Source organism: Rutilus rutilus, assembly GCF_951802725.1.
Source record: "Rutilus rutilus genome assembly, chromosome: 24".
Lineage (NCBI taxonomy): Eukaryota > Metazoa > Chordata > Actinopteri > Cypriniformes > Leuciscidae > Rutilus > Rutilus rutilus.
This window is the reverse complement of record NC_140228.1, coordinates 18,763,976-18,784,712: the sequence shown is the minus strand read 5'-3', so window position 1 is coordinate 18,784,712 and position 20,737 is coordinate 18,763,976. Positions and strand designations below refer to the sequence as shown.

Below are 20,737 nucleotides of genomic sequence, written 5' to 3'. Positions count from 1 at the left end.
CCCTTAAATAAAGTACTACCATGTGCTAATATGGTGCTGTCACGATCATGTTTGGTTTCACTTGGTCTCATTCACTAAGTGTGCGTACGCACGGATTTAGAACTTTCGTTCTAAATTTTAGTCTACATTTATGAAAACATTTAGGAACTGAAACCACACGTATCCAAAAATCACTTACTCTGGGTGGCCTTATAAATGAGTAAAAAATACATATTTCATCTATATATCAATATAGTTCATATATCATATAAATATATGATATAAATATAATAATATTTCATATATCAAATATATTTCATCATTATACACTGCATGCCAAGATGCTGTTTGGATTTAAATAGGCAAATGTTTAAGAGTCTATGACTGGATCATTATTGCTGTGATTATTGTTGCTGTAATTTTAAGTATTATTAAATTTCATGACATTTCCAAGCCTGGAAATTCAAAAACACTATGTCTGTAGGATAATAAAATTAAATAAAATTCTGTAATAATAAAATTAAATAAAGCCAAATACACACTAACTGCTGTGGAGCATATAAACAGATAAAGCAAAATTAAATGAAAAATGTCACTGAACAACAGAGAAAAAAGAAAAGCAATGGGCATTGAGTGGATGAAAAGTTCCATATTTTAAGGGCAAAATGACACATTCAGTGTGTCTCTTTGCCCTCGTCCCCCTCCTCTCCTCTTCCAGCGGTGTCTGACACTCAGCCCTGTTTGTGAAAGATGTACGAGTTTAATGTGACGATATCTCCTCTTCTCTCGCGTCTGTGGTCTACTTACCAGCCACATGATCCAACTCTGATGCGCCTGCTGTGTTTTCAGCAAGGAGCCCTGAGGGACCATTACACTCCACCCTGCCTTCCTCTGGGGCCTTTTAGGGCCCCTTAACACTTACAGAAGACCCTTGAATCTGAAGCCCTTCCCCAGAAAGCACATCTATTAATTAAGGTAATTAGGCCCTGAGATGGCAATTAGAAACCGCAGATAGCTTTTAGCCCGTCTGCCGCTTCCAAAAAGGCTTGGTTTCAGCACCATCTGCCGCGTCAGAAATCACCACAGCATCTTGTGTTTCCGAGAGAGGAGGGCGAGCCACGTTATCTGAGATATAGACCTTCACCCGACCGAAGGGTCAAATTCTAGACCCTCTCGTATTTAGGCTTTTCATCTGATATGAAATGACAAATGAAACACTTATCATGTGTCACTCACTATCGGCTTGAACGGTGATCCTTATTAAAATGCGTTCGCCGGGGTTTATATGGATTGAATTGTTAATATACCTGAAGCAGCTTAAGCGAAAGAGGAAAAGTTATAGCACTTGTATTAAAACGCTGCGTGATGTGTATTGATAGGCTGATTCTTTAGATATTGATTGAACGGCACAGGCGTAATGACGAAGCTAGATTTGTGTAGGTTTTTATTGATTCCGTTGTAAGTTGGCAATGATAAGCTGCGAGGTTGCTATTGATCGTTTTGGACATTCAATACACTTGTTTTCATTTGGAGATTTCACTGTACTTTATCGACGAAACGTTTCTTCTTTTAAGCCGTAAGTGGCCGGAGCAAAATTCATTTGAACGCCTACGCATTTTTTTAGGCTTTCTTTAAAACTTCCCGGGGTGCTGTAACACTGCCAAACATTCAGCTTTAAAGTGTGGGGATTTTTTTCAGTTAAAATGAAATAAAAGCAATGTGTGCCGCTCAAATGCCCCAAACATTCTTTGTTTTCATCCATTAAGAAGACTGATTATCATATTTTGCATAAAATACCATTTACTCACACGAGGAAGGTGTATAGGTCGCAACAAACTATCTCCTCATTAAAACGCATTTTGTTCTCGCTCTAATCTAATTGTTTCTGCCAAAACCTTGAGTTCTTATAGTAAATTGCAGGGGAGTTTCAGCCATAAGTCATATTATACACACATGCACTTCACACACACAAACACACTCACAAAAGAATGAAATATGGTTTACGAGGTCCTGTGACAGAGCACAATCGCACATTGTCAGTGGAGTGTGATAACCCTATTTTCATTCCGTTTCACTCCCATGAAATTACCATTAGCATTACGAGTCATGCAGAACCCAGATAAATGTAAAAACGCTACCCGGTTCTCCCAGACAGGAATAACAGTCCCCACAGATTACCATCTCTCTCTTTGCCTTCTGCTTGCTCTGACTCTAATATTTCATTTACAATGTTTCGTCAGTTCATGCTCCCCTCACTGACCATGTAAATCACTAATCAATTTCCATTTCCAGAGCTTGACAACAAAAAGCCTATGAAAGGTGTCTCAGAAGTCTATGTAAAGATTTTAATAAGATAGGGGACAAGGTACTGAAAATTACAACAGGAATATAGTACCTCTGTGCTGAATGACTACGCTTTAAGCAGTTAAACGTTGGCTTCAGAACCAGTCCTAACCGGTTTATCAAACCCTAAGTATTAGACGTCAGTGCATAAATCGTTTAAGAGAGATGTGCTATTAACCACTTGTTTAACACAAAGGTCCCTCTTGTCCAACACTAATCGAAGTCCCCTGATAGAGGTGCACAATATTTCTAATTATGGCAAAGCTGCCTGTCTTCAAACTTTTTTTTTATTAAAAGAAACTGGGACGTATATCAATAACCACAAGTTTTAGGAACTGTACTGTATGTCATTCAATAAAAACAATAGTTGAGGAAAAACAATGTAATGAAATATATATTTAGTTACATATATATATATATATATATATATATATATATATATTTCATTACATGTTTTAGCAGTTTAATTCAGTAATTTTTTTTATACATACAAATTTAATTGTATAATAAATAAATAAATTTAATGTAATTTGTCTAACAATGTGTACTGTGTCCAACAGTGTATACACATACAGTCCAGTAGAATTCCGTCCATTTTTTTCTGAAAGTCATTAAAATTTCCACCACAGTGTCATTCCCACCAAATCTCAAACTTTTTTTGGTGGAAATGACAGTGGTAAAAATTCTATTTTGGAATAAAATGGCAAACTCCTTCACACAAAATTAAACAATATTTTGCCAATTTTGCACAAATGTGACAAAATTACAGCTTGATTAGAAATGACGCACAATAAAAAATATTCTGTTGAATTATATCATAGTGGGGGGGAATTTTTTTTTTTTTAAGTTTAGAAAAAACTTTAGTTAAAGCAAAATTGACAGTGGAAATATATATACACACGGATGGATGGATGGATGGATGGATGGATGGAGGTTTTATGCATTATTCCAAATTTGGACGGAAACATAGCTATTGACGATAACAAACAAAGAACTGAGCAGGGGCTTAAAGGGATAGTTCACCCAAAAATGAACACAAAAGATATTTTTAAGAATGTCAGTAACCAGACGATTGATGGTTACCGATTGACAATGGCTTCCCTAGTATTATTTTTTTCATACTATACCATAGGTCAATGGGGCCCATCAACTGTTTGGTTACCAACATTCTTCAAAACATCTTCTTATATGTTCAGCAGAAGAAAGAAAATCAAACCAGTTTGGAACAACTTGAGGGTGAGTAAATGATAATGATGAGTAAATGGGTGAACTATTTCAAGGATAAAACGGAACAGAAGTGGGAACCGATTGACAACCAGAGAAACTAACTAGACAAACTAACTAGGCAAACACAATGAAACAAACATACATGTTACATAATCAACCATCCTGACAACCATTCACACATTAGCATCATGGCAGAAACCTCTGACCAGGCAAACACATATAAATCTAGTTTAGACTTCCTCTTTGGATAAGACACTCAACAATAATCTTCCCATTCCAATATTTCCAAAACCTCTTATGTTTCTCCTTCCTTCTCCACCTTCCTCTCCATCATTACTTTAATAGCTTTTTTATCCCATGTCTAGTGTGTCCTGAGCAGTTTGTAGTATGTATGTATGTATATCCCTTACTCCAACAACGTCCTACTCTTTCATTACATATCTGAGTGAGCATGGGCTCAGAGCTGGACTCCGCCAGCACAAACGTGTGGCTTTGCTTCAGATGTTCTTCCTCCGAGGATCTGTAGTCTCCGCGGTTTGGGAGGGGGTTAGGAGGAGGCGCGGTGAACGCGCACTAAACGATAGGTTTAATTTAATGCCAGTTTGAGAGGCTTAAGTTATTTCAGGCCTCCCTGCACCAGTTCTTCATCGGGAGAGAAAACTGCCAGTTCACTCCTTTAAAAAACATTACTGGCACTTCCCAATTATTTGTAGACTGATGCAATTACCATAAAATATGTATCGAACATGGATGAGTGGAGGAAAGCTAAATCCCAGCAGAATCACAGAGGCATACTGTATATGTGGGTCCCGGCTCTCGGCTTATATGGAGTATATATGTGTGTCTCTTTCAGTTTTACCACAGGAGGGCCAAAGCAATGTGGCCTCCTCGATCGAAACGGACAAAGCCATATCCGATTACCATTATTATTGTCTTTTCCAATCTTCCTTCACATCCCCCCTCCATTTCTCTTGCCCTTCTCTCTCTGAGGAGGGGGATTTTTTCCTCTTTTCACAGTTTAAACAGAGTGACAATGCCACCAGTCATGCAGGACAGAACAGTATGTGGCAGGACAGGCAGCTGGTGAAGCCATTTCAAGATGACAAACGCCACCAATATGTCAAACATTAACAGCTCGATTTTATATGACACCCGAAGGACACTCCGTGCCCTTAATGTTTCACACAAACAATTGATGTAGCTAGGTCTTATTTTGTAACATTCAATGTGATCAAAAGCAGCGGTATAACCAACAAGGTAAGGAAATCAAAATGAAATCATCAGTTTTGACGCCAAAATCTGAACAGACATGGTGTGCCACTTCTTAACTGAACCTAAAAGATAAAAGAACAGTTTGGAAAAATTGGTTTAATGTAAATGGTTTGTGTAAATGGATCTAAATATTAAAAAAATATATATTTTTAGGATGTTCGACTACAAACAGTTATATTGTGAAATATTATTACCCTTTGAAATAACTGTTTTATTATTATTAACTGTTCTATTTGAATATATGAACACTGAATAATAGAATGTATTAAATTATTTAAAAAAAATACTGACCCCAAACTTTTGAACGATAATGTAGATACATTGTATACAGATACTTTTCATACAGATACAGACCAAAAATTAAATATTTAAATCCCAAATCAAAAAAGTAACTTTAAAAGGTCAAGGAAATATGAAAGAATGACACTGTTTTATGTTAATTCATTTCACAACTTATGTACTGAGGCCTTGCTTAGCTAATGTTTTACCCTTTGTTACCTGTCCTGCTAAATGACATGATGTCTTTAAAGTCATTCTGCCAAGAAAGCACACGCAAAAGCAAAAAACAACATTTCTTGTGAGTGTGCAGATACTTCATTTGAGTGTGATGTGGTAAAATGTGTTTATACTTGTACAATGATGTTTATTGTTTGTGACGTGAGGTGCTTTCTGTTTGAAAGCCTGAATATGTGTGGGCCAACCTCACTGTGTGTGTATGTGTACAATACGATTTGTGTTATTTTTGTAGCTATGCCACTGTCATATGCAGTCACACGGCATCACACTCAGTGGGAAAGAAAAGAAAGCTGAACAATACCCAATGGCACATTAGAATCTTTGACTCTTCCTGGATTGTCTAGGAGAACATGTGGTGTAACCCCCCTAAAACACACACACACACACACACACATACCACCTCTCACTCTCAATTATTTGGCTGCTGTCACAACAAATCAATCAAATTACCACAGCAAGTCTGTGTGCAGGTGCTGCTGGTGCATTTCTAGTCACATTAGCTTTGAAATGTATGAGGGCGGCAGCAATTTTATCACTCTTATTTAATATGACTCTCTCCTTATAAGTTGTCTTACAACTGCCTCAAACTTAAAACATTAAAGGACAATGTGGAAGGCATGCTGGGAATACAGTATTTTAAAGTTAAACCAAGAGATGCAGGCAGAGAGTGAGAGATAGAGAGAGAGAGAGAGAGAGCGAGAGAGAGAGAGAGAGAGAGAGCGAGAGAGAGAGAGAGAGAGAGAGAGAGAGCGAGAGAGAGAGAGAGAGAGCGAGAGAGAGAGAGAGAGAGAGAGAGAGAGAGAGAGAGAGAGAGAGAGAGAGAGAGAGAGAGAGAGAGAGAGAGAGAGAGAGAGAGAGAGAGAGAAAAAGTACTGTTTTTTTTTAAATATTAAATCCATGTTTAGGGTCCAAAATAGGTTGAACTCTATGGACTGGCTATCACATTTTTTTTTTTTTTTTTTTTTTTATGTTACGTAATGCATTTATGACAACTTATTGCACTGGGCAAAAAGCAAAAATTTGCAGCTCATAATTTCTTCTGTATCAAAATGTGATTTTTGAATAAATTATCCTTTCACTGGCTGGATTACCATTCTAAATAGATGAACTTGCTATGTTTATAGATGGATTTGTCTATGTAATTGGTTAACTCCAATTCAGAAATGTTGGGGTCTTTTATTCAGTAAGGACACATTAAATTGATCAAATAATGTTACAAAATATTTCTATTTCAAATAAATGCTGTTCTTTGGAACTTTCTACTCTAAAAGTCCTGAAAAAATTAAGCAGCATAACTGTTTTCAATATTGATAATAATAGGAAATGTTTCTATTGCACCAAATCAGCATATTAAAATGATTTCTGAAGGATCATGTGACACTGAAGAATGGAGTTATGGCTTCTTTGCCACATCACTGGAATATGTTACATTTTAAAATATATTCAAATAGACAACAGTTACTTTAGATTGTAATAATGTCACAATATTAAAAACATGAAAAAAAAAATCTCACAACCCCAAACTTATGAACAGTGTTGTATCTTTCAGGTATCTTTGCAATTTGTGCCTATACATACCAGTGGATTACTATAAACAATTTTTAGAGTTGATTATTTTCAGTGGTAATTGACAGTTTACTAGAGTTGAACTTCTATCTAACACAGAACGTCCCTTTAATTAGGTTAACGTACCGTTAAGGCACTTTACTGAAGAAAATCAAACTTTAATGATACCTAATTAATCTTTCATATTACTTAAACACAAAAGTCAAAATGTTCTTTCTGGTGGCAGAACATTAAAACACAAACACAGGTTACATTAAACCTCTTTCGCGTTGAATCTTCCATCTTTTACTCTCTATCTCTTCCTCAAAAAGAAATATCAGTGTTTTCATGTCTACACAGTACCATTAAGTAAACATGTGCAGTTCAGCACCACGGACAGCTCACTCATAACAAGCATTTTAAGGAGCTAGTGTCTTTCAAGGGTCATAAATAGACATTTTTTTTATATTTTATCATCTTGTCAGAGTTGTAAACCCATGTTCTCTAGGGAGGTATCATTTGCAGTAGCAGATAACTTTCCTTTAGCAAGTATTGACTTGAAACAAAAGTCTCTTAAATGAACTTTCACTTGCAGCATTTTTGTTTTTAAATACGGCAAGAGTAACAGTTCTAGTTATTTTAGTTACAAACTTGTCGCTAACAAATTATGAGATTTCTATTGTCTTTTTCCTGTGTTCAACTTTATCACCCTTCAGGCTTCAAGTTTCTCTTTGACTTGGCTACTAATATCAGTGTTTTCATGTCTACAAAGTACCATTAAGTAAACATGTTTAGTTCAGCACCACGGACAGCTCACTCACAACAAGCATCTTAAGGAACTAGTGTCTTCAAGGGTCATAAATAGACAATTTTTTTTAGATTTTATCTTTTTTTTTTTCGTGTCAGAGTTGTACATCCATGTTCTCTAGAGAGGTATAATTTGCAGTAGCAGATAACTTTCCTTCAGCAAGTATTGATTCGAAACGAAAGTCTCTTAAATGAACTTTTACTTGCAGTATTTTTTTTATTTTTTTAATACGGCAAGAGTAACGGTTCTTGTTATTTTAGTTACAAACATGTCGCTAACAAATTATGAGCTTTCTATTGTCTTTTTCCTGTGTTCAACTTTATCACCCTTCAGGCTTCAAGTTTCTCTTTGACTTGGCTACTAATATCAGTGTTTTCATGTCTACAAAGTACCATTAAGTAAACATGTTCAGTTCAGCACCACGGACAGCTCACTCACAACAAGCATCTTAAGGAACTAGTGTCTTCAAGGGTCATAAATAGACAATTTTTTTGAGATTTTTTTTTTTTTTTTTCGTGTCAGAGTTGTAAATCCATGTTCTCTAGAGAGGTATAATTTGCAGTAGCAGATAACTTTCCTTCAGCAAGTATTGACTCGAAACGAAAGTCTCTTAAATGAACTTTTACTTGCAGTATTTTTTTTATTTTTTTAATACGGCAAGAGTAACGGTTCTTGTTATTTTAGTTACAAACATGTCGCTAGCAAATTATGAGCTTTCTATTGTCTTGTTCCTGTGTTCAACTTTATCACCCTTCAGGCTTCAAGTTTCTCTTTGACTTGGCTACTTTTAGCTAACCTAAGTGAGTTAGCAGCTTCAAGTTCCCCCGTCTGTGTCAGTACTCAGTCTACAGCGATGCCCCGGTCTGACAGGCGAGCGATTCCTGTGAGACTACAACTGCTCTTTCATTGAGACAGAGGAGCAGTGTTGTGATTAGAGCCAACATGGTTCCTCATTAGCCTACGAGCGTGGAGAGACTCAGGCAATTACTCCTCATCCCTGAGTGCCGTTTTATGTTTCCTGCAAAGGGAACACGCGCACTATTCCTTCCCAGAACCCCCCACACTCCCCCTACACGCTACGCTGCAGGTTCTGATGTGCACCGATCAGGCAGCTTACAATATGAATATGAAAGAGCCAGAGTATACATTTGTTCTGCATTAACTCAAAGTAGGCTGACAATGTAGCACTGATCTTTCATTTGCCTTACATCTCTTTAGGGAAAATATGCCGTATTACAAGGATGTTTCCAAAAAGCTTTTTCATAGGTCATGAAAAGACTATGAATAATAAGAGTTATTTCATGATCTGAGGGTTACCCTTATGTTTTTTTTTTTTTTGCGAGAGGCCTGTTTTGAGGCTTTCTGAGCTGATGAGCAACCACGTAGATGTTATTTTCGTTCCGCAGCTTATTGAAAGACGCTTTGATGTAAGGAGAAGCACATTCTGTCATTTGGTTTGTTATGAGACAGAATATGGAAGGAATGTACAACAGAGGGATTTGTAATTTTCAAAACAGCGAAATCATATCATTAAGTCTCACATCAAGTCAAATGAAATCAAACGATGTTATTTGTGACATGAAGAAATGTCACAGTGCCAAACAAACAGACATCCATGTTTTTTGAAACACCACCCTACCTCATATATATTCACATTATAATTTCCAATCTCTTTAAAAAAAAAAAAACAATTTCTAAATATAAATGATTAATTATATTCCTAACACCATGTTTACAGTCTGATGGACAAACAAACATGAGGCTGATTCTTATTCTATTCAAGTTACGGCTGGAATCGTACACACAGTGTTCAAGAGGGAATTCACTTTCTTTACTTGACATGTCCAGACATTAATCTTCCTGACAAAATAACAAGCTACAGCGGCGCCAGGGTTTAAAATGAGCGCGGAGTAACGCAAGCGCAGGCTTTTATTTAGACGACCGTGCCGAACTTCATGAAGCTGCCCCATCGCTGTGACGACCATTCATCAGTGGAGAGACGCACCGCTGAGCCTTCTGCTCCGCACGCTCACGTGGACGGACAGTGAGGCGGCAATCTCCTAATTTGGAAAAGGTGAGCGGTATGGTGTTATAAGTGGCTCTAGCAGCTATGCAAGTCCTTTTCCCTTAAAAGTGACGTTTTTTACACGTTACATGCTAAATGGTTAGTTCACCCAAAAATGCTATCTTAATTTAGTCCCCCTTGTCATTACAAACCAAACAAACAAAACAAAAATGATGACTTCCATTGTATGTACAAAAACAGACATTTCTGAAAATATCTTATTTTATGTTCCACAGACCACAGTTTTAATTTTTGGATGAGAAACCTTTAAAATCTCTTATCCCATCTTAATATGCACAACTAGAAGTTAGACCACTAGAAGTACACAATTTAATATGACAACTAAACTATTCATTAGTTAAAGGTAGAGTAGGCAATTTGTTTCATAAACACTTTTGTTATACTGGTGGCAACTCTCTTTGCACCCTGATAGCAATCATTAATGGAAGTGGTCTAAATATTAAAACATGAACGTGTATCTTCTGTGGAAGTCTCAGGACCAAACAATGTTCGTCCAATCATTGCATTAGGTCCGAATGCAATGATATGATGTCCTCTGCCTGTCAACATATGTATTTCTAAACCTCCGCGCACCCTGCTCACTCACACATCACACATCATCAGCGCGTTCAATGAGGCTATGCAGAGTTGAAGACGATCGCCACAAAGGAACAGCAGCCGCATTTTACAGTCTTTCATGAACCGAAACAACGAGCTAATGTTGCGTTCACGCCGTGTCGTAACCGTAATTACGAGATGGCAACCAGTGACCATCTACCCGTAGCTGTTCACGTACTCAGACTCGGATTTATGCATTTTTATGTCAACACTATCAATGCTGAAATTAATCTGCAGCAGTCCGGTTGTACAAGTAAGAGCTCTGTAGTTTACGTTCATTATTATTGTAATGTTATGTGCTTTGAGACATGAGGTTCTCGTCTTTGTAATCTCTGTTCTGCGCATTCATGTCTTCTGGAGGAGGCGTGGCTTTGGAGAGCACTCTGAAGGGAGGGTGGGATATTATGCTTTCAAAGCTAACTTGCTAATGCTAGCCTCTCTGAAATTGCCTACATTACCTTTAAATCAAAAGTGGGTGGGGCCATATGTTTGCCAGACCAAAGGCAAGACAAGAAGAGTGTTCAAGAAGCCAATGTTTACAATGACGATCTTATTCAGAGTTCCAGTTTTTAAAAATAATACTGTAACGAATGCAAATAATGAGTCAGTTCTTTTTAATGAATCAAAAACACTAATTCTAAAGTAGTCATTTATAAAATTAATACAAATTAATAATACAAAGTTTTGTTATTTAATATATAGATAAGGTCAATTATTACTCTGAAAAGTGTGAAAAGTCTGCGTAGACATCTTTTGCAGAAACAGTTTGAATATATTTTGCATTACACAATTTTAATAATTTTGTAGTTTCAATGTTATTTTTCGTACATAACATTCTGTCCAGAGACTACAGATGAAAATGGCTAATTCTGGTGCATTAACCCTGATAAATAGCCAAATAAGTAAAATAATAAATACATACATACAAAACTTATTTCTGCCAAATATGTATTTCCTAATTACACAATTGTTTATAGAGGAATTAGAACTGGAATCACTGAATCCTTTATGTAACACTTTTCAATGAGGCTCAATTAGTTAACATAGTAACTAACAACTTACAGTATTTATTAACCTTTTGTTAATATTAGTTAATAAAAAACTCAACTGTTCATTGTTAGTTCACCTTAGCCCAGGTCCATTAAATAATATGAACAGAAAAACTTTTAAATGGTTAAAATGACCATTTATCTAAGATGAATAAATGCTTTAGATGCATGTTTCATTGTTAGTTCATGTTAAATAATATAGTTAACTAATGTTAAAAAGGAACCTTGTTCCCTAAAGTGTTACAATTCTTTACAACTCCCATCCCTATTTAGGAATGTGTAACTGTACTGATGGTGATGTCATCAGGACTTTATTATCTTCATTCCTTTTATGCAATAATGCGTAAATAATTGTTATCTTGCTCTGATAGACATAATGCATCCATCATAAATGACTTTTTACTCTTTTTAACCTCACATTTTAATTGAATTCTCACCCTGACATGATCTATTAGATCTTATTTGCTCCTCATTAGTGTGACTTATTAAAACATATGAAAGTGGCCTGTCTTCTTCATCTTCCTTTAACAGAGACAGAGTGTTTGATCTGGAGTTAATAAGAACATGCTACACAAGTACACTGATCTATGTGTCTTTTTTGGTGCTTGAGGTCTAGATCTCTGCAGGTTGTGATTAATCAGGCCTGGCGGGCTGAGCTCACCGCTCAACTAAGACTGTCTGGCAGAAGCGCTGTGCCAGCAGCTCTCCATCAATGGGGGGTAGGGGGGATGATGTGATAGGATTGGGGGATTGTGGGACAGTGTGACTGGCTGTAGGGAGAGCAGACACAGTCAAATCATTTAATGTCACACGGCACCCGTGACACTACGCCCTTAGAGAATCCCCCAGGTTCTGATTCTAAAACTGAGAGGCCTAGTCAGAATAAGTCACACTAGTTTATCACTGCGCATGAGGACTTTTCTGTTTGCATTTGCACCACAGATAAACACAATGTCACTGTTCACAACTTGAGTGCACGTACTTAAAGGGAAAGTTCACTCAAAAATGAAATCACCAATCCTGTATGACTTTCTTTCTTTGGCGTAACATAAAAGAAGATAATTTGAAGAATGTAGGGACCGAAACAACACTGGACCCTGCTGACTTTAACTGAAAGTGGGAAAACGCTGAGGCATTTTTCTAAATGTTTCACAAAAGAAAGTCATAAAAAAATTGGAATGACATGAATCTTTTTTCGGTGAAAATCTGTTCATTTATATATATATATACACTAAAATACTAAAACTTTATTAACACCAAGTTTAAATTATATTTTGAAACCTAGATTTTGCATATAGTTTAAGACTCCACTGTTCATGACGATTTGAAAAAAAGAAAGAATCTCAGACGAAAAAGGACTCACTCACACTCACTTGCCGACCAAGCATAAAAAGTAAATGTCCAGTTAAGACAGACAATTAATGGACCATTAAAATTCACTCCAACATAGAATGTCTTTCTAGGGTCCATTTTAGAGAGTCCTCGAAATGTGAGGCAGGCCCCACAGGCACATTATCGTGAACTGAGGGAATTCTGGGAAATTTTAGATATTTATTTAGCCCATGTGAGCGTTTATTAAAAGCCTAGATGCGCTCTGATGCGTGTTGTTATTTATGCATGTTTGTGTCCATTAGAGACTTCTTCTCCATCCCTCTATTTTAGCCATCCCGTCCATCCATCTCTTCGGGACAACCTGTTTCCGGCCGTGCATTATTTTAATCTTCGGCCTCCTCCTCCTCCTCCGAAAAAGGAAAACGTGCTATTTTACATGCACTCAAATTTATAACCTATCATTTTTTAGTCAGGCATTAGAGAAGGCACCTCATCTAAGATTTATGACTGACGGTTTCCCCCTTCCACCCCTCAATCTAATGGTATAAAAGAGACAATGTTTTAAACATTAAAATGAAAACCATTTACAACTATGATCAAAAGAGAACATTCGTGCATTAAAGTTTAAAAGCCGAGGAGAAGTATGGACGTGCGGACGGAAGGAAAGAGGAGGGGGAGAGATAGAGGTAAAGAGGAGAAGACACAAGCATAGTGAATACTCCTACTGAAAGAAGAAAGAGCCTTAAAGTGCTTTTGCGCTTCGTTGCAAAACGCTGACCTGTAATGAATGTGAACTACTTTCCCCGCCTATATCGCTCTGATCCTCCTGTCCTCTGCCTTTCCGAGCACTTTCCTCAGGTATATCTTAAACGTGTGCTGTTTGGATGGGGTGATGGTACTTTGAGATGGCACAACTTTTATGAAAAAACAACAAACTGTCGAAGACCGAATGCTGCATACCACAGAACGTTTTCATGGCTATCCCCATTGAATTTGACTTCACAGGTTCTGATGGTACTATTTAACCCTTGTTTTAATATGGGTATTCATTTAAAGGGATAGTTCACCCAAAAATGAAAATCAGCCTAAGTGTATGTGACATTCTTCTTTCAAACGAATACAATCGGAGTTATATTAAAAAATGTCCTGGCTCTTCCAAAATGTATAATGGCAGTGAATGGCCGTTTCTGTTTTGAAGTCCATAAAAGTGCATCCATCCATCATAAAAGTGCTCCACATGGCTCCGGGGGGTTAATAAAGGCCTTCTTTATTGTAAATTTTTGGCTAATCATGGGCTAATTTTCATTTTTGGGTGAACTATCCCTTTAAGTGTGTATTATTTCTGTTTACAGATTAAATATATAAATAAATAAACAACAAAAAGCTAAATCAATTAATAATAATAATGTGTATGTATATGACCCGAGACTCAAACTTAACACAGCATCTGCATTTGATGACCAGAATTTAAAGAATTAAAGTAGACTTAAATAAACAGCATTATTTATATAATTCTCAATAAATAAATAAACAATCAAACTAATTTAATCAATAAGTATTCATACCTTGCAGATTCTGTAGAGGGAGAGTCATGATGCCACCAGCAGCAGCAGCGGCCACCAGGCCCTGTATGTTGGCAGCAGTGGGCAGAGAGAGTACCAGGCCCTGCTGTCCACCCAGATGCCCACCATTAAAGGGAATCAGAATGGGCTGGTTCAGACCCGGAGCTCCACCGGACATCACTCCGCTAACTGCTGACGCCAGCTGCTGAGCAACCAGTAGAGACTGAAAGAGAAGAAGTTTAACAGGAACTTTTTCAATGTATACAAACCAAAATCAAGCTCATTTGGAGATTCTGTCATTTGTCCAAAATCATAAAAGATGAAGAGAAGGCTATTTAAGACAGTATTGGCTATGACTTGAAGACAAATGCTAGACTAAGACATACTCCTCCGCTCCTTAAATAGATAAAACATTAGCCTATATATACACTCACCTAAAGGATTATTAGGAACACCTGTTCAATTTCTCATTAATGCAATTATCTAATCAACCCATCACATGGCAGTTGCTTCAATGCATTTAGGGGTGTGGTCCTGGTCAAGACAATCTCCTGAACTCCAAACTGAATGTCAAAATGGGAAAGAAAGGTGATTTAAGCAATTTTGAGCGTGGCATTGTTGTTGGTGCCAGACGGGCCGGTCTGAGTATTTCACAATCTGCTCAGTTACTGGGATTTTCACGCACAACCATTTCTAGGGTTTACAAAGAATGGTGTGAAAAGGGAAAAACATCCAGTATGCGGCAGTCCTGTGGGCGAAAATGCCTTGTTGATGCTAGAGGTCAGAGGAGAATGGGCCGGCTGATTCAAGCTGATAGAAGAGCAACTTTGACTGAAATAACCACTCGTTACAACCGAGGTATGCAGCAAAGCATTTGTGAAGCCACACCACGCACAACCTTGAGGCGGATGGGCTACAACAGCAGAAGACCCCACCGGGTACCACTCATCTCCACTACAAATAGGAAAAAGAGGCTACAATTTGCACCTTGTTGAATCAATGCCACGTAGAATTAAGGCAGTTCTGAAGGCGAAAGGGGGTCAAACACAGTATTAGTATGGTGTTCCTAATAATCCTTTAGGTGAGTGTATATATATATGGCCAGAATTACTAAACAGGGCAAATTAGCATGAGAGAGCAATCCCATAAAAGCGCAGATGGGAGTGGAAAGTTGTGCGGGTGATTTACAGACAATGAACAGATTAAAGAACAGACACAGCCAGATAATTTCCATAATGACCAACGCAATCTATCAAGAGCAGTGCAAATTAGCGTCTGTTTTTTTGGGGCATTAAATAATGGCGCAAATACCAGTAAATTGACTAGTAAATCGCATTGCGTGAATCATTTAAATACTCTCCTCTCATAAATTTTGCGACAGAAAGGGAAACTCCTACAAATGCATATGCAATAAGGTCAGCCACAAAAATAACTGTGTCCACGCCTTTTCAGCACTAATTATTCACTGCATGTCTTCAGTAAATCCTTACAGTTGTTTTTTTAACGCCAAAAGAGGGTTTGCGCTGGTGCAAGCTGTCAGTAAATCTGGCCCATAGTGTTTCTTAAGTAAACGCTTTGCTTATTCAAACAGACAGTTCTTTATTTACTTTTGCACTACAAATTGACAGAGATGATCCAAAATGTGTGCACCACTAAATTCGAGTTTGAGGCGGGGTTGAGTTATGAGGTTTTACTGACAGTTTGAGGAACCAATGGAGTTACGAAGTTTAGTCACGAGTTGTTTTTTATACTTTTCATTGGTTAAATATTTGCAAAACCCATAAACAGACATAAAGGGTGACCAATGGTAATGATTTATGGACATAAAAAATAATGAAGTATGGAGATATGAGGTGTTACTACTCCTTCCTACATGTCAGCAATTTCTCTCTTTCTCTCTCTCTCTCTCTCTCTTTTACACATTGGTTACATTATCATCGCACCCATTAGTATTCATTGCTGCTTCTTTGGCTTGATATTGTACACTCAACCTGTATTACTGCAGACTTTTCCATTTAAGTCAGATTATTCAAGCATTGTTTCCTCAGTGATGAGTTTGTATACTGACAGCAGTGTAATTTCTCAAACTCTTTAGAGCTCCAAAGATGAATGAAAACTATACAGGTTTTGATCAACATGAATTTTAATTTGGGGACTTTAAAGTTAAGTAGAAGGCCAAAAACATTCCTGGTTGAAGCAGTTTTATAATTTCTGGCATGATGCAGTTTTCTTAATTTTTGAACACAAAGAAAAAAAGAATGGAATGACATGGAATAGAATGACTTTAAAAAATATGTGGTGGCATTATTCAAACATTAAAAACTAACATTTTAGGGAAACCTTTCAAACTGAAAGCGGTTCACTGATGCATTTGACTTCTGTGTGATAAGACAAGGCTTTACTCATTGCTTTAATTTTTCATTTACAACAAACATCTCAAATCCAATGGGCTAATCAGCATAAAACAACACTATTAAATATTCTTTCTCCATCTAAATGGAAAAAACAAACAGACAAAAAGAATTTGTCAAAAAGACAAACAAAAAAACGTCTTTCATGGGGATTACACTGAGAGATGTCATTTGTCATTTCATTCACTTTAAACATAAAAAGTGCAAAAAAATCAATTAACCAGTCAGTGGATGACAACAAAGACTCTTCTGACATAGCTGGGTGACATATGCTTAATCTTGCTGTTTTAAGTGTGTGTGATGTCGGTTATTTGAGGCACAAAATCAAAGATTGTCTGCCAGCATCTCATCTCTGTCTCAAAGCGAATGCCATTGCCTGGTTTGCCTCTGTGCTCATATGCTTGAAATCTTTGCTTTTTGAATAAGTCAGTTTAAAAATCCATATGTTGACACATTCTTGAGAGCTAAGAATATACACTATACAGTGCAAAAGTTTGGGGTCTGAATAATTTGTGTATGCTTTTGAAAGAAGTCTCTTATGCTTACCATGGCTGCATTTATTTGATCAAAAATACATTAAAAGAGACATATTATTACAATTATACAAATTATTGTTTTTTGTTTTAATATATAATTTGGTAACACTTTAGTTTAGGGTCTAATCCTCACTATTAACTACAGTAGTTGCTTAGCATGCATATTAGTAGGATATTGGCTGATTTTTATCACTTATAAAGCACATACAATTTATCCTAAATTCCAATTCCTAAACTTAACAACTATCCAACTATTAATAAGCAGTAATTAGGAGTTTATTGAGATGAAAGTCGTAGTTAATAGTGAGAATCGGACCCTATACTAAAGTGTGGTAAAGTACAAACTTTTTAACAGCAGTGTGTATACTGAGATCAGGCTTTGCCATACATTTAAACCAAGACATCAATGTTTAAGAAAAATAGGACCATAAAATATTTATCACACTGGTAGATTGTTCTTCAATAAATATAAATAAAGGGTTAAATTAAGAACCTCCATGACCCACATTTTCCATGTTGTTTATTTCAGGACTGTAAAGGATGAAATTTGTCTATAGCACTGAGCTTGGCATTTTGTACAAATCAACTAACTCTAAATGGCTCATTCTGAGTACATAGTACAGAGGAAATTATTAAAGGGCACTTGACCTAAACAACAGAGCTCAACAGCCTCTGTCAGTCTGAAGATGACTAAAATCAGATGGATAGTTTAGAGCTTAAGACAAACTTTAAAGAACACAGAGTCTATTTGGCATAATGCTGATTAACCAGAGTATTAAAAGTTATTTGTGTAATATAAAGATATGTTCATTTATAGGTTCTTTGGTAGAAGTTTTTTTTTTTTTTTTGCATAATTACCACACATTTTTGAGACTTGGAACAAAACATTTGCAATTTGAAATTAATCAGAGATATCTGGAATGTTCCTATGATAAATATATAATTTAATTTTATGTACTCTTTATTTAATGGAAATGAAGATGCTGAATTATCAATCACTTCACGTAAAATTACTTATCCTCATAACTTCATACAGATTGTATTATTAATACTAAGAAAAAAAAAAAATATATATACCTCTTTTATAAGGTTTTACAGCCTACTTTTGTCAAAATTGTCAGTTATTTATGAAAAAAATTAAAAATCAGCAAAATCCATGTTTTTATATTCATCATAAATCATATTTCATATGCTATTAGGTCACACAGTATCTGGTAATTTCCATAGTGTTTTATTTTTTATTTTATTTTATTAAATGTTTCAGTAATCAGTAATAAACGTAATTGCATTTATATTTTGTGCCAGAAAATGAAAAATCAAGAGATTGCACCCAAGTTTGTTGAAAATGAAGATTAATCTCCTTGATACAAAAAAATTCATTCATTCATTCATTCATTTTATTTAAGTTAGATTTATCAGAATACAATAAGATACTTTTTTTAGGTGACTTTCTGGTCATCAAACATTAGTGGAACATGTTCATAGATAATGTGATGAACTACACCTTTGGTTACTTTATAGGACACCTGTGTGAACATGATGACAACTGACTTCATGCATCCACTGTGATAAAATACAACTTCAGTTGTTGGAATTTTCATGGGCTTTTGCCAAGGAATACAAACTATTGTGTTGTGTCCAGCAGAACGCCTGTGTCAGGAATCATGGGAGGGCCGTATACTCCTTGACTCAGCATGAAAACCAGATCTTCTCTCTTTCTTTTTTTGTGTTAGATTCACTAATGGCTCACACCGTTTTCCCATCAGCCCTCTCTCTAAGCGACAAGGCAGCTGACAAACTGATCTGAACCCCAGCGTGTCTGTGAAATGGGATCCCCCAGGATCAAAACACACTTTAAAATGGCTGAACAACTCCTCACTCAAAATACCCTTGGGATGTTTACGTCACACTACCACATCACGGCTCCTAAATGTTCATTTACATACACTAAATACACTTTTCAAACATACTGTGGCATATTTGTGATAATTACACTAATATTTGTAAAGATTCTTTTTGAATATCTTGTTTTTCATTGTACATGTGCATTTTGTATTGTATAAAAGCTCAGTATTTGATTTTTGCATTGTAATTTTTATTTTATTTTTTTGCTACTGTATAATTGTGTATAAAACATATATTATTTACATAACATATATACAGTATACAATGCCATGGTATAATATAATATATATAATGCCATGTGCCATGGTACTTTCATACATAACATGGTACTGAATGATTAAAATACAATAGCATATATGGTACTTCAAGGTACTGTAAACAATACCATAGAATAGCCATGATATACTTATACTGATACTGATTACTCATTACTTTTTTTTTTTTGCTATTATTCTTCAATATAGAGTTGACATTGTATTTTTAAGTTAAACTGGCTATTCATTCAGAGAATGTAGGGCAGAACTTGATCTTATCCATCAGGTTTGAACCGAATCATGAAAAGTGGGTGTTGGAGGGCTTGGTGAGATCAGTCAGTAAGAAAAGTCGTTTTAGCAAGTCACTTTGAATAATTTTGCACAATACGACAAGGCACATGAATAAAAAATAATAATAGATATATGTTAATGTACTTATGTTAAAGGGTTAGTTCACCCAAAAATGAAAATTCTGTCAGTAATTACTCACCCTCATGTTGTTCCAACCATGTAAGTCTTTCGTTCATCTTCGGAACACAAATTAAGATATTTTTGATGAAATCTGACAGAATTTTGACTCCTCCATAGGCTTCCAGTGTGACCGAAACTCACCGGCCCAGAATAGTTATTAAAACATCGTTAAAATAGTCCAAGTAACTACAGTGGCACTACATTAAGTTTATCATGCGACGAGAATACTTTTTGTGCGCAAAAACAAACAAAAATAACGACTTTATTCCACTTTTCATTTCCTTCTCTCTGGGCCTCGTAGTGTGTTTGCGCTGCGCGTCTGTGTTGCACGTCATCACGCAACACACACATGACCGGCGTCGGCCAATAGTGAGCCTACGTGGTGACGTGTAACACAGACGCGCTGCGCAAAAACACTACGCGAACCAACTAGAGGTCCAGAGAGAAGGAAATGAATAGTGGAATAAAGTCGTTATTTTTGTTTGTTTTTGCGCACAAAAAGTATTCTCGTCGCTTGATATACTTACGATTGAGCCACTGGAGTCACTTGGACTATATTAACGATCTCTTTAATAACTTTTCTGGGCCAGCAAGTTTCGGTCACACTGGAAGCCTATGGAGGAGTGAAACATGGCTCAGATTTCATCAAAAATATCTTAATTTGTGTTCCGAAGATGAACGAAGGTCTTACGCGGTTGGAACAACATGAGGGTGAGTAATTACTGACAGAATTTAAATTTTTGGGTGAACTAACCCTTTAATGTTAAAGTGTTTAACATTATAAGTTCATAACTCACCAAAATGACATATTTAAAAGTTTTTTAAAAGTGTCATGCCTTAAAAT

The 20,737-nt window shown here is 36.3% G+C and overlaps 1 protein-coding gene across 3 annotated transcripts in view; it reads right to left on the bottom strand.

Annotated features, from left to right (window-relative positions):
• Window positions 1-20,737, bottom strand: part of pou6f2 (POU class 6 homeobox 2) — a 114,071-nt gene that overhangs the window by 58,300 nt on the left and 35,034 nt on the right. For all 3 annotated transcript variants that reach the window (XM_084399259.1, XM_084399258.1, XM_084399257.1), the window contains one exon: window positions 14,320-14,539. In XM_084399259.1, coding sequence (XP_084255385.1) covers window positions 14,320-14,539 — 220 coding nt within the window. The remainder of the gene's footprint in view (window positions 1-14,319; window positions 14,540-20,737) is intronic.